At 37.4% G+C, this 15,135-nt stretch overlaps 1 protein-coding gene across 3 annotated transcripts in view; it reads right to left on the bottom strand.

The window, feature by feature from the left end:
• The window catches only part of LOC126298664 (PDZ domain-containing protein 8), a 209,634-nt gene that overhangs the window by 87,824 nt on the left and 106,675 nt on the right, over positions 1-15,135 (bottom strand). For all 3 annotated transcript variants that reach the window (XM_049990091.1, XM_049990090.1, XM_049990089.1), the window contains 2 exons: positions 13,044-13,242; positions 861-1,183 (listed from right to left, as the gene is read on the bottom strand). In XM_049990091.1, the coding sequence (XP_049846048.1) occupies positions 861-1,183; positions 13,044-13,242 (522 nt within the window). The remainder of the gene's footprint in view (positions 1-860; positions 1,184-13,043; positions 13,243-15,135) is intronic.

The raw sequence follows: 15,135 nt of genomic DNA, 5'->3' as shown, positions 1-15,135 counted from the left end.
CAGTTGCAGTGTCAGCATTGTCTCAGTGGTCAGCTACAGCCATGCTGCCTGTCTAGCAATAACACTCCATTGCAAGCTATGCTGCACTCTTTACAACCATGGCCGGGACTCTGATAGAGCACCAGTGTCAAGGACTGCAGGTTTCACACCCATCCTGCCCACTGGCCCTGTAGTATTTCTGTACCCTGTGCAAATCTCATAGATATATATGGTTGCAACATGAGCTCCGCTAAATTTGCTCACTTCTTCGCACTGGTAGAACTGCATCATCAGAGTGAGGATGTCGGAAAGGGCACCTTGACAAACCTACATCTGCTTCCCCCACATCCAATGGCGGCAACACTGCTTAATACTACCAACTCCATTAAAACACACAATAATACACACTACTTACTTACTCATAACTAAATGTTAATTTTCTTAGGCATTATAGTTCATTACTCATCACAATTTTCTGTTTATATGACCTGCCACCCATACACTCCTGTGGCCAGCTCATGCGCCTTGTGTTTAGCTTGACCACTTTGAGATGATAATTTTTGTCTACTTGTGATGGGGTTACGCACAAAAATCTCTATGATAGTACTATTCTATGTGGGGTTGTGTGGTTTGTGGGCAAGCTATTGACATATGCTACTGACATGTGCTACTGCTACACTGTGAAAATAAAAAATATCTAGCCATCTGACAATGTCCAAGAAGAACTCAGATTTAAGCCCAGGAACATTCAACCACGAAACATGACTGGAGCCTTTGGAACACACTACTGATTTATATTGCCATAAGACTTTGTATTAATACAGTCTTAGCAGAAAACAGTGAGTTCTTTCCTCCATCACATTTAGGATTCTACAGCTTACCTGATCTTGCAGCCAAACTCTGCGTTCCACTCTCAGGGTTATTTTCTCACCAGTTGCTTTCAGCAGGCGAGCTACTTGAGAGAGAGATGTTACTTTTTTTCCCTCAATAGCAACAAGCACATCACCAGGCTTAACATCTGCAGCAGCAGCTGGTGACATGGATGTTACTGTATCCACAACAATACATGCCTGATAACGGTCAGCAACAAATTCTTGTCGAAATATTAATCCTAATGGTTGTGTACCACGATGTTCAATACTCAGCTCCAAAGATACATAGTGTGAATTTTGGGTTCGTACCATCTCCACCCAAGCAAATGCATCTGTCAAAGAGAGAGAGAAACATGAGAAAAAAGTCAGTAATTTCAACAGGAAAAAATTAGTTCATAAGTGAAATAATAAACAACATTTTGAAACTCAGTACTCTAGAACAGTGCAGATAATAGTAGTTCACTCTATTAATAATAATCCATCACACACACTCCTTAATTCAGTACACACCCAACAGTCTCATCCTATTTCAAAACTGTAAAATCCACAACAAATTATAGGTATGCAAGGCATCATCACATCAGGTAAAAACTTAGCATGATATGTTTTGTCCATCAGTTGCCACTGAAGGGCATTAAATGAGAATAATAAGCATCTGGATAAAACATTTGGTCATCAAGAGTCTTATCAAATATGTAAAGGACCTTACATGCACTAGAGCAGGCTCAGCATGATGTATACAGCACAGAGCCATGTGTACGACATATGGATGTAGAGCAGAAAACCATTTGTTAAGTAGGTCTAACCGGCACAAGAACAGAACTAACTAGTCCATTACTCGACACTAACTAGTTGGTCCTGTTCTTGCGTTGGGCAGACCTGCTTAGCCAGTTATTTTCTGCTCTACATCCACATGTTGGACATGTGGCTCTGTGCTATGTACACCAAACTTGAGGTCCTTTACATATTTGATAATACCTTTGAAGACCAGATGTTATATCCAGATGCTTCTCATTCTTATTTAATGCTCTTCAGTGGTGACTGATCAATGAAGCTTTTATTACTACATTTTTACATAATCTGATGATACCTTACAAAGGTGAAACATGTAACTGTTATTAATAAATAGAATTTTGCAGCTGAGACTGTTTTCATTCACAAAAAAAAAAAAAACACATTACTGCATATAACTAAAATAAACTTTCAAAACATAGCTATATAATTTACTTATTGTTACAGAGATCACACCTTGGACATCTGTACTGGATAATGGACTTTGACTAAGATCAGCCATATAATAAAGAAGAAGCTGAACAGCAGCTTACAGTGTTATATGATGTAATTTTTAATGGAATCTTTCTGTTTACACAGGTCATAGGTCTGACACTGTTAATGTGGTGAAGACATGGCTTACCAACTAGTTGGGAATAGGTTATACTATGTTTACAAATTGATATTACACCAGTTTAGTCCTTGCTTCAGAACTGGAAACTACAATAGCTGTTCTTTTGTTGGTTACAAGAAAACCAAGATTGGGGTTACTTTACACAATAAAAAATTCCAGATTTCAGCGGGATGAATAAATTTTTGGTGCAAACGGAATGTTTTAATGCTGTGTCAGACAGACAAGTGAACATACATATGATAAGCACAAGACACACTGCATGCACAACAGTGCTGCACCGTCAGAAGAAGGTACATATTCTGAGGTTTCTGCAGACACAGTTCTGCTGTGTAGAGACAACAGGTACATCATAGTGGGTGACCAAAATGGCATGGCACTGTAAAAATATTCCAAAGCTGAAGTATGCAGGACAGTATGATTCTTGTGGGCAAAATGTCTAAACTGCACATAAGATTCACCCTGAAATTCTGGTGGTATATGAACCAAATGCCATGTCATGTGCATCCATAGTGAAATGGTTCCAACAATTTAATGAAAGCCCAACAGATCAGGGAGATACTAATCAGGTAGGAGGCCATCAACATTGATCACTGACGATAATGTCCAGGCACTAGGTAAGCTGAAAGAACATTTGGTGGAAAGGGGTTTTCCAATAATAAGGGCATTCACACAGCAGTTATCGAATGGCTCCACGACCAAGGAGCAAATATTTATCACCGAGGAATTAAACAACTGGTAGAACCTTCTGATTATTGTTTACAATGACTTGCTGACTATGTTGAAAAAGAGTGTCCTGTATCTGTGTATATTTGAGGTGTAGTGAAGCAGTCACCTGCCATAATAATGTGTGAGTGATTTTACTTTTTGAAGTCCCCTCATATATAACAAGGGTAGCCACAATGTGGTTCATGAGTCACACAAGGCTCTTGCCTTGATCTAGTTTGGCTGCTGTTAATTTGTTTATGCTAAGCAAGCACAGCCTTCTTGTCACCTTGATACGCTGCACATGACATATATTTTCAGTGTCTACCTGTTATGTGTGTAGTCGTAAAAATGTCAACTACATCCACTCAAACAACAAATCACACCAACAGTCCTAATCCTTCATTAAAAAAAAAAAATTAAAAATGTTGAGATTCCTGACACTGTATCTCAAGATTTCTTAGTGAGATGGTTATCAGTAGGTGGTGTTCCAGGCTGATTTTTCCAGTTACTAGATCTAATTGAAAAATTTATGCAAATTTATCCCTTAGCTTCATGAGCCACAGTGGTTGCCAGATATGGCTTTTATTACTGAAGCTGATCAGCATTTACAAATGTTAAACATATCATTACACAGGACCAGAAAAACTTATTTCTGATTAAGAACAGATTATCTTCAGCTTTCATAACAAATCACACAACCATTCTGGAAACACCTTGAGATTAAAACTTTTGCTTATTTCAAATGTATGAAGAAAATAATTGAAATCCTTGCTAAGTTCAGGTGGAAAGAAAATTATTAATGTGAAATGTCTTGCCTTGATTGCAAAATAAATGGCAGATTTAATTATTATAAGACATTTAGGTCTTTAGTTTCATTCCTGGAAAGTCTGATTTGCTGTTGTGGGGGATGGCTGTCATGTTTAATCACCAATTATAAAAGATTCAGCTGCTGCAGAGTTGGAACTTCTGGAACTGCAAAACAGCATAGTACTAAAAGGACTTAAAAAGATGGTGTTCTAATACTGAATTCCAGAAGAAAAATACCCACTAATAAAGGAGTTTGCAAAGGACTTCAGTTCCTGGGAACACTAGTGTGTGAATCACTGTACTCAAAATTAAAGTTCATGAAATCTAAATAGCAATCTGAAATAACTGATGAACATTTAACTAGACTTGTATGAACTGTGATCAGCAGTTGTCAGTCAGATTTCAAACAGCTCACAGTAAAAAGAACAACTGAAAAAGGAAATCACAAAAGTGACTTCTTTTTTTTCTTGTTGTTTACTGATATGATTACTGAAATAAGAAGTAAATGTCGCTTCAGTAATGAAATAGAAATGATTCTCCATTAATGTTAAATATCAGTCTTTACACAATGTGGCTCTATTTGACTCAATTTCACAAATTTGGAACCCCTAAATGTATGATTAATGGCTACCCATTCTTTGCAACAAATTAACAAGAAAATCGCTCACACATTCCCAGTTATGACAACCATCAGTGCAGATCTTGCCGAGAGAAAACATTTCAAATCATAGCCTGGTGTGTCAGGACTCTCCAGACTATAGACTGTGTATGGAACAGAATGGACACAAATACTGGTTGCAGTGTGTTGTTGGAGAAGTGAGAAGCTGACCTGAAAAGCATGGCATGACACAAGTTACTGGTGCAGTGGAATGCAAAGTGTGCAAACTACAGTGCTTCTAAATTAATCATACCAAGCACAAAATTGTTTTCTAAAAGACCCTTGAAGAAAGTTATAGCACATATGACACGCTGTATGCTTCCTTATTTAACATTTTTGGGTAGAAGACTGAAGTTTGCTTCCTGGAAAATTCTGTACAGGTACTATTGTCTAATTCATTTATTTACTTATTTCGTTTTGCAAAATCAAAGTTATAAATAGATCACTTTATCAAATTAAAATGATAGCCTAATGCATGTAGTTAATATCTTCAGTTCGGAGATAGAATAAGAGATATTTTGTCAACAATGGAAGATTGAGGTGTGAAGAGTGGAATGGGTGGCACCTCAGAGCTAAATTGATGGTGAGAGGCCCATCCTCCCACCTCCACCCCATGAGCCAACAGATAATGGTGTTGTCTTTAAATATTATTGTAATATCCACTCCTACATAGGATGTGGTGAACCATTAAGTTCTGCTCAGAAAGGCAGAGCTCCACAGTTTAATTGCAAAAGTACAGATGTGGCTTGAATTAAACATGAATCATAGAAAAAAATAGTTCTAAGCTATTCAGAGAAGAAAACAGGATCATCTGTCTAGACATCATGGCCTGTAGGGGTTCTACAAGTTTACATACTGGAGCTTCTGATATTCATTACATTTATAAATGATCTTTTTGTGTGCACAAGCCTAAAGATAAAATTGACTTTGAAAGTGATTGAAAAAATAAATATCAGCAGCACAGCAAGCTTAATAAACTCAGTATATGGAGAGGTCCTGCAATGGATTACTGCAGACTACCTTGAAGACTTAATATTAACAACATATAATTCACACAGTTCCACAGCAAAACAAAAACAGAATGTGATAAAAAGGAATTAATGGCATTCAATACTCTTTAACTCCAGGGCCTACATGTGACCATATTTTCCAGCAATCAATCTCATGTAAAAAAAAAAAAATAGTTTGCCATACAAAACAGAGGGATGAGAATTACGTGTGGAGTCCATCCAAGGATTTCACATAGAAACTTATTACAACACTTTAGCATCTGCAACATCCCAGTACATTCCTTCCCTCTTGTACAATGTTATCAAAATTTTACACTGTACAAAATGAAGTAACTTGCTGGCCATTTACACAGAGCACAAAAAGTTGTACCACTATACCCAGAAGCAAGAGTCTAGCTCTTTTACATTAGGAACAGTGGAGTGCCAAACTTGAAGATTTCTTCACAATTTTTTGGTCTCAGTAAAAGTGGTCTTCACAAAAGTGGCTCCAGCACCTCAATCAAGTTACAGTTGAGACTGAAACTTTGCATATGTTCATGTAGGGCCCTCAGGTACATACTGTACAAGTTTCATCAAAATTGAAGATGGACGAGCAGGGAGTATCTTCTACACTGGGACACTTCACATGGGATGACCCTATTGTGAATTGTGCTTTATTTGTCTCATAACGTACAGAATCTAAATCGTTTTATTCAAGTACAGGAGACACATCAAAATTGTGGTAAAATTTCACCATAAACAGAGAACAGCTGATGTTAACAAACAGCATCATAATAATAAACAGTTTTGTTATATATACATACAATAATGTCTAACATTAATTACCTCTTGTACAAATTATTATTTCATTCTCTATGAATTCTTCTACTGAATAGTAGCATTTCTCCCACAGAATCTTTTGTAGCCTCCTTTTTAAAATTTCTGGCTTCATATTAAATATATTTCTGCCCATTAACTTGTTACAAATTATCATCCCTATACACTGTGGAGTCTGTGCATATAATTTCAACTGGTGTGTGGGTAGCATAAAATTATTTTTATTTCTTTTGTTATGTGTGGGTTTAAAATGATTCTCCTTAAATAATTTTTGTCTGCTGTGTAACAAAATTACAATTTCATAAATGTAAATGGAGGGAACAGTTAGGATTTGTAGATTCCGAAATAATGGGCAACAACACTCTGTTTGCTCTGCAGTACAATGTATCGGACAATTTTCTTTTGTAGTTTCAGTATTCCAGATACACTACTTGAACTTCCCCAGAAGATTATCCCATATCTAAAGATTGCAAATGCAAAACTGCTTAGTTTATTTGAGAGGAAGTCAACATGTGTATTCCAGCTTAAGTTCTTGTCCACATTTAGTCCCAGGAATTTGACCATTCTAACTTCTTTCATAAGTTGACTGTTATGTTGTATTTTAAGTTCCACACATTTTGAATGCTTTGCTCTGAAATGGACCATATGGGTTTTTGCAATGTTCAGTTTCAAGTCATTTAACTGGAACCAGTTTTCTAAAGTATCCAGTGTTCTTACAATGGAGCTCGAAATTTTTTCTGCATCGTCATCTTCAATTAAAACAGAAGTATTGTTTGAAAACATAACATATGGGGAATTTATATTTAGGGGTAAGTAATTTACATAGAATAGGAACAGGATTGGCTCCAAAATGGAGCCTTGAGGCACATCCTGTGATAGTGTACTCCATTTAGAATAAAATTCATTGCATCTGAGTTGATAGTTACCCTTTGTTTTGTGTTTTGTAAGCATGATGTTAACTAATTTAAAGCATTGTCCATAATCCCATATTTGTCTAATTTGTAGATAAGCAAGTCATGGTTCACAGAGTCAAATGCTTTTGTGAGACCACAGAAGATACCTGCAACTTTACTCCTCTCATCCAACGATTTGCCCATCTTTTCAAAAACGTTATTCACTGCATCCACAGTGTTTTTTCATGATTGAAATCCTAATCGGTTACTTGCAAAAAATATTTTTTACAATAAAGTTTTTTATCTGGTTTTCAGCTACTTTCTCTAACGCTTTTGACAGGATTTGAAGAATAGAAATAGGTTGATAGTTTGCCATAACTGCCCTCGACCCTTTCTGGAACAGACGTCTGGCTTCGGCATACTTCAAAACATCAGGAAAGCATGCCTGCTCAAAAGATCGGTTGAATATTTTAGGTAGATGAGGTGCTTTTATGCCACACATTGTTTTAATCACTTATTGGGTCTCCCGTCCCACCCATCAGAGCTTTTATTTTTTGATGATAATATAACATTTTCCACATCCTTTACTGAGACTTTTTTTAAATCTGTAAGATACTCAGCTTCTTGGTGGATTCCAAGAAGATTTACTTTACTCTGATATTCTGATACATCAACAAATTACCAAACACAGATTCCTATTCTAAATATTATGTACTCACTCCTCTCTACAAGTCCTAGAAGTTTGTAACAGGAATTTCCAAACTCCCCATAAAATTGTCTACTGACCCAACTATTAAATAACATTTTTTATTTATAATGAAACTGTTTTATGTAAGGACCAAAACATTATAATATCAAGTACAGAACTATTTACACACTGGAAAATACTGATCGGAATCACACTATGAATTGGGGCAGATTGCTGTTAACCACATTGGGGAGCCATTCAGCAGCAGACAAGCAATCAACACCACCTGTAAGTGATGAGTAGCAGTCCATCCTAATTCATATTGATACTTCATTCCTCATTTTCCATTGTCTGAATTCACCAGGGGTTTCTGTTCCATTGTACAACTCAGTGCTGTTTTCCTTGTCACTGGTCTCTATCCCATCACATACATCAGCATCTGTCCGTTTCTTTCTCTATTTTCGTTGTTTCCTAGTTGCCTTCATAACCGCACATTCTTTCCACCCGCTTATCACACACCATGTGATACAATGACTTATATGCCACCCTACAGCAATGGTCTTGCCCATTTACAGCATACAGCAACATGCTTGCATGGATCATAGGTGCAGTGACCTGTATTCTATATTCTCCCTACCATTATAATTCCCCCCATGAACCATGGACCTTGCCGTTGGTGGGGAGGCTTGCGTGCCTCAGCAATACAGATGGCCGTACCGTAAGTGCAACCACAACGGAGGGGTATCTGTTGAGAGGCCAGACAAACATGTGGTTCCTGAAGAGGGGCAGCAGCCTTTTCAGTAGTTGCAGGGGCAACAGTCTGGATGATTGACTGATCTGGCCTTGCAACATTAACCAAAACGGCCTAGCTGTGCTGGTACTGCGAATGGCTGAAAGCAAGGGGAAACTACAGCCGTAATTTATCCCGAGGACATGCAGCTTTACTGTATGATTAAATGATGATGACGTCCTCTTGGGTAAAATATTCCGGAGGTAAAATAGTCCCCCATTCGGATCTCCGGGCGGGGACTACTCAGGAGGACGTCGTTACCAGGAGAAAGAAAACTGGCATTCTACGGATCGGAGCGTGGAATGTCAGATCCCTTAATCGGGCAAGTAGGTTAGAAACTTTAAAAAGGGAAATGGATAGGCTAAAATTAGATATAGTGGGAATTAGTGAAGTTCGGTGGCAGGAGGAACAAGACTTTTGGTCAGGTGAATACAGGGTTATAAATACAAAATCAAATAGGGGTAATGCAGGAGTAGGTTTAATAATGAATAGGAAAATAGGAATGCAGGTAAGCTACTAAAAACAGCATAGTGAACGCATTATTGTGGCCAAGATAGACACAAAGCCCATGCCTACGACAGTAGTACAAGTTTATATGCCAACTAGCTCTGCAAATGATGAAGAAATTGATGAAATGTATGATGAGATAAAAGAAATTATTCAGGTAGTGAAGGGAGACGAAAATTTAATAGTCATGGGTGACTGGAATTCGTCATTAGGACAAGGGAGAGAAGGAAACATAGTAGGTGATTATGGATTGGGGCTAAGAAATGAAAGAGGAAGCCGTCTGGTAGGATTTTGCACAGAGCATAACTTAATCATAGCTAACACTTGGTTCAAGAATCATAAAAGAAGGTTGTATACATGGAAGAATCCTGGAGATACTAAAAGGTGTCAGATAGATTATATAATGGTAAGACAGAGATTTAGGAATCAGGTTTTAAATTGTAGGACATTTCCAGGGGCAGATGTGGACTCTGACCACAATCTATTGGTTATGATCTGTAGTTTAAAATTGAAGAAACTGCAAAAAGGTGGGAATTTAAGGACATGGGATCTGGATAAGCTGAAAGAACCAGAGGTTGTACAGAGTTTCAAGGAGAGCATAAGGGAACAATTGGCAGCATTGGGGGAAAGAAATACAGTAGAAGAAGAATGGGTAGCTCTGAGGGATGTAGTAGTGAAGGCAGCAGAGGATAAAATAGGTAAAAAGACGAGGGTTGCTAGAAATCCTTGGGTAACAGAAGAAATATTGAATTTAATTGATGAAAGGAGAAAATATAAAAATGCAGTAAATGAAGCAGGCAAAAAGGAATACAAACATCTCAAAAATGAGATCGACAGGAAGTGCAAAATGGCTAAGCAGGGATGGCTAGAGGACAAATGTAAGGATGTAGAAGCTTATCTCACTAGGGGTAAGATAGATACTGCCTACAGGAAAATTAAAGAGACCTTTGGAGAGAAGAGAACCACGTGTATGAATATCAAGAGCTCAGATGGCAATCCAGTTCTAAGCAAAGAAGGGAAGGCAGAAAGGTGGAAGGAGTATATAGAAGGTTTATACAAGGGCGATGTACTTGAGGACAATATTATGGAAATGGAAATGGAAGAGGATGTAGATGAAGACGAAATGGGAGGTAAGATACTGCGTGAAGAGTTTGACAGAGCACTGAAAGACCTGAGTCGAAACAAGGCCCCCGGAGTAGACAACATTCCATTAGAACTACTGACGGCCTTGGGAGAGCCAGTTATGACAAAACTCTACCAGCTGGTGAGCAAGATGTATGAGACAGGTGAAATACCCTCAGACTTCAAGAAGAATATAATAATTCCAATCCCAAAGAAAGCAGGTGCTGACAGATGTGAAAATTACCGAACTATCAGTTTAATAAGCCACGGCTGCAAAATACTAACGCGAATTCTTTACAGACGAATGGAAAAACTGGTAGATGCAGACCTCGGGGAGGATCAGTTTGGATTCCGTCGAAATGTTGGAACACGTGAGGCAATACTGACCTTACGACTTATCTTAGAAGAAAGATTAAGAAAAGGCAAACCTACGTTTCTAGCATTTGTAGACTTAGAGAAAGCTTTTGACAATGTTGACTGGAATACTCTCTTTCAAATTCTGAAGGTGGCAGGTGTAAAATACAGGGAGCGAAAGGCTATTTACAATTTGTACAGAAACCAGATGGCAGTCATAAGAGTCGAGGGGCATGAAAGGGAAGCAGTGGTTGGGAAAGGAGTGAGACAGGGTTGTAGCCTCTCCCCGATGTTATTCAATCTGTATATTGAGCAAGCAGTAAAGGAAACAAAAGAAAAATTTGGAGTAGGTATTAAAATTCATGGAGAAGAAATAAAAACTTTGAGGTTCGCCGATGACATTGTAATTCTGTCAGAGACGGCAAAGGACTTGGAAGAGCAGTTGAACGGAGTGGACAGTGTCTTGAAAGGAGGATATAAGATGAACATCAACAAAAGCAAAACGAGGATAATGGAATGTAGTCAAATTAAATCGGGTGATGCTGAGGGAATTAGATTAGGAAATGAGACACTTAAAGTAGTAAAGGAGTTTTGCTATTTAGGAAGTAAAATAACTGATGATGGTCGAAGTAGAGAGGATATAAAATGTAGACTGGCAATGGCAAGGAAAGCGTTTCTCAAGAAGAGAAATTTGTTAACATCGAATATAGATTTATGTATCAGGAAGTCGTTTATGAAAGTATTTGTTTGGAGTGTAGCCATGTATGGAAGTGAAACATGGACGATAACTAGTTTGGACAAGAAGAGAATAGAAGCTTTCGAAATGTGGTGCTACAGAAGAATGCTGAAGATTAGACGGGTAGATCACGTAACTAATGAGGAGGTATTGAATAGGATTGGGGAGAAGAGAAGTTTGTGGCACAACTTGACTAGAAGAAGGGATCGGTTGGTAGGACATGTTTTGAGGCATCAAGGGATCACAAATTTATCATTGGAGGGCAGTGTGGAGGGTAAAAATCGTAGAGGGAGACCAAGAGATGAATACACTAAGCAGATTCAGAAGGATGTAGGTTGCAGTAGGTACTGGGAGAAGAAGCAGATTGCACAGGATAGAGTAGCATGGAGAGCTGCATCAAACCAGTCTCAGGACTGAAGACAACAACAACAACAACACCATCATAATTATCTCTGGACCTTAAAATGATCACACCACCTCCCATCACCTATGCATATTATCAGTATATACTCATACCCTAATAACACAATCCTCCCACATATTCATGTGTGTAACATACTGATCTTGTTGCTCTTTCTCTCCAGTCATATCTACCCACCCATCTGCACCCCACGCAATTACTATCTTTTATTTCTATTTTGACTTTGACCCCCCCCATTTTCACATTGATCTTATTTCATTTTTGTCTTATTTTCTTTTTGCTATGCTTCATGTTGTCCATCTTTTATGAGTTCTTAAAAAAAAGATACTCCCATAAATTTTACATTATTTTTTTATTCTTCACTATGAATCCTCATGCCTTTCCCTAGCCAGAATCCAGTCCTCCATACTACTTCTATGTTGTTACATAGCACAAGGGATCCCCCAAGTTCTGTCAGTTCATAGTTCTCACCAAAAATTAATTTGCCTGCTGCAAAACACCTCCTTTATGTTATGAGTAACTTTCTATCCTAATTCATATAACAAGACAAATTTATTGTTTGGCATGTTCTACATTCTTGTGGTTTAGTTCACTTATGGATGTATGGAACATAAAGTAAATAAATGAATAAATCAATTAAAAAATAAAAATCACCACAGAATACCAACAAAACACTGATTAAGCTTAACATCACTGCTGAATTACAAGCTTTCTACGCCCAGGGAATTACCGTGTGAAATTCATTACCAAGGTGGTTGACGTGTATTCACTAAACAGACCCTACAATAAATGCATTCCTTATTACTTGTGTGACTGGCTCAACTTCTTCAGGTATTTGCATTTGCATCAGCTACACAGCATGACTTGCTACATAAACAGTACTCTTTTCTTTATCAGATGATGTTCTCATTCCAAGTAAAGTTCAGTAAAGGGATGTAAGAATTATATTTCTACTGACAAAGTTTGTTGTACGTACTGTAATCATTCACGCAATCATATTTTCAACATATACTTGCTTCAGCATTGGCTGCTATTTCGATCCCCCAATTTTACTTCATTTCATGTAGGAACCACGAAGATAAGGTATGAGAAATTAGGGTTCATACAGAGGCATACAGACAACTGTTCTTCCCTTGCTCTATCTGAGAGTGGAACAGGAAGAAAACGACTAGTTGTGGTGCAGGCTACCCTCCGCCACGCACCGTATGGTGGCTTGCAGAGTATCTATGTAGATGTAGATGTTACTAGAACTGCACAGTGCAGAAAAGCTGCTGGCTTACCTACAGCCACTGAACAATAAACACTGTCACAAGGTGGTGTCTGCGTTAATCTTGTGATTTCCTGAACTGTGACCTGTAATTTTCCAGGAAGTACGTTTGGAGTCCCTCCATCTTCTTCTGGAACTAATTTTACAAAAAAAGGTTTGTGTCGTATCTTGTAATGAGGAAGTGTATGTTTCTTCCTGACAGCCTTGCGTATCTGTGAGAGAAGGAAAATATTTCAGTTTCATTCACAGTTCACAGTTGATCAACAACAGAAAAATAAATTTCTTAAAACAAATAGTTTTTCATGTGTTTTCAACTAATAAAAGTTGTATAAATACATCTTGTATGTCTTTCAGTTGGTTTCATCATAATTTCACTTACGTTTCACTTTGGAATACACATATTAATGTTTTTACTGGCTTATTAAGACAGCTCAATATGCTATGCAGACAAGCAGTTGAGCCAGAAGCATGAGCTTGACTATAGTGAATAATATTACATTTCAGTAAACCTCGGCATAGATTTGATGAAAATTTTCACACACATTACAGTTCATAACAAATTAGTTCTACATTTCTACCAAATAGGCATAATACAAAAATACTATGGCATGTAAACACACAAAAATACAGCTTACATGATTAATAGTGCTTTCAACATAGGACAAATTTACTGTGGATGGGACACCTACATCACATTTTTTTTTAAATATACAGTAGCTGAAGAAGCTAGTATACATATCAATACCTTGCTAACAGATTCAGAATGGGGAAGGAGAGAAAAATGAAAAATCTTTATCTTCGGCAATTCTGGTGGAGCTTAAAACTTCTATTACTTACAGAAAATCAGAAGCAATTATACAACATGGCCCTCAAACATTTTGTTATGCACATCTGATATAATGTGACAATAATAGCTGCAGAAGAAAACTCAAACCAGTGACAACTTTCACATGCTGTGTAATGAATGCTTAAAATGTTGCAAGTCAATGGTGAAACAAACAGCTAATTTAAACATAGAGTTAATTAACTACAGGACTCCAATCCACTGGGAAAACACAGTAAAACAATACAAATGGAGAAGGTTGTATCTTTCACTTTAGGTCTTCTTGGAACATATCTGAAAGAGTGGGGTTCTTGACAGATCCAAATAGCAGAACAGACTGAAAGATTCCTGAGACAATCTTCAACATTTATTTCATAGTGATTTCATTTAGTCAGTATGGGTATATTACATTTAAAGTCAGCAAACTTGGATGAGAGACTCTGCAAAAAAGGCATCATGTTTCCTGCAAAAACTAGTTTTACTATGGCAGTACATTAATCAAATTCTTCCACAGTCACTGTTCAGACATTTTTGTTTCTTTATAGATATGATCAGTTTCAAGACATTCAACCTCACAATCAAATTTTACCATTAATGAAACTCCAACACATTGAAACAAACTGCAGTACTTTCTTGAAAGACAAATATGAAACAAACAAACATCAGTTCATTTTAATATATGGATTTTTGTTAATGATAATATTTCTTAATCATCCTAAATGTCTCAAAACCAGTCACATGCATAAATAAAAAAGTCCTAACTGCCACAGCTGCAGACCCCCACAAACATAACCAAAATGAGCAGAAGCCTCTCTTCTAACAGCATTGTCTGCTGTTATGTGCTCTAGCTTTTATTAGAAATGAACATGACGATGGTGGGGTAGTGAGACAGGGAAGTTACATATATGTTTAAAGTATTGGTTTCAATGAACAACCCACTTGATGGCCAGGCAGCTGGTAACTAGTATCACAGAAATAACAAGGTTTGTTGAATTTACATATGAGGCTGTGGATTAATAGATATTTATTACAGATAAATAACAGTGCAACTCCTACTAACTTACATACGCCTCTTTCAAGATGTTTACACCAGAAAATTTTTCATCTTGCACAGCATGACATGTGGCAACTGGGAGCACAAGTGACATCAAAAATGAAGAAAGTGCAATTGCTTTGGAGCAAATGATTTGTTACATATAATTTCAAATGTGTGTCCACAACACATAATAAATATGTATCCATCAATACTTTTAGTAATAACTGCAGAGGATTTGGGAATATT

The sequence above is a fragment of the Schistocerca gregaria genome, chromosome X (assembly GCF_023897955.1).
Source record: "Schistocerca gregaria isolate iqSchGreg1 chromosome X, iqSchGreg1.2, whole genome shotgun sequence".
In the NCBI taxonomy this organism is placed as follows: domain Eukaryota; kingdom Metazoa; phylum Arthropoda; class Insecta; order Orthoptera; family Acrididae; genus Schistocerca; species Schistocerca gregaria.
Note: the sequence above shows the minus strand (reverse complement) of the source record. Positions and strands in the feature narration are given on the sequence as shown.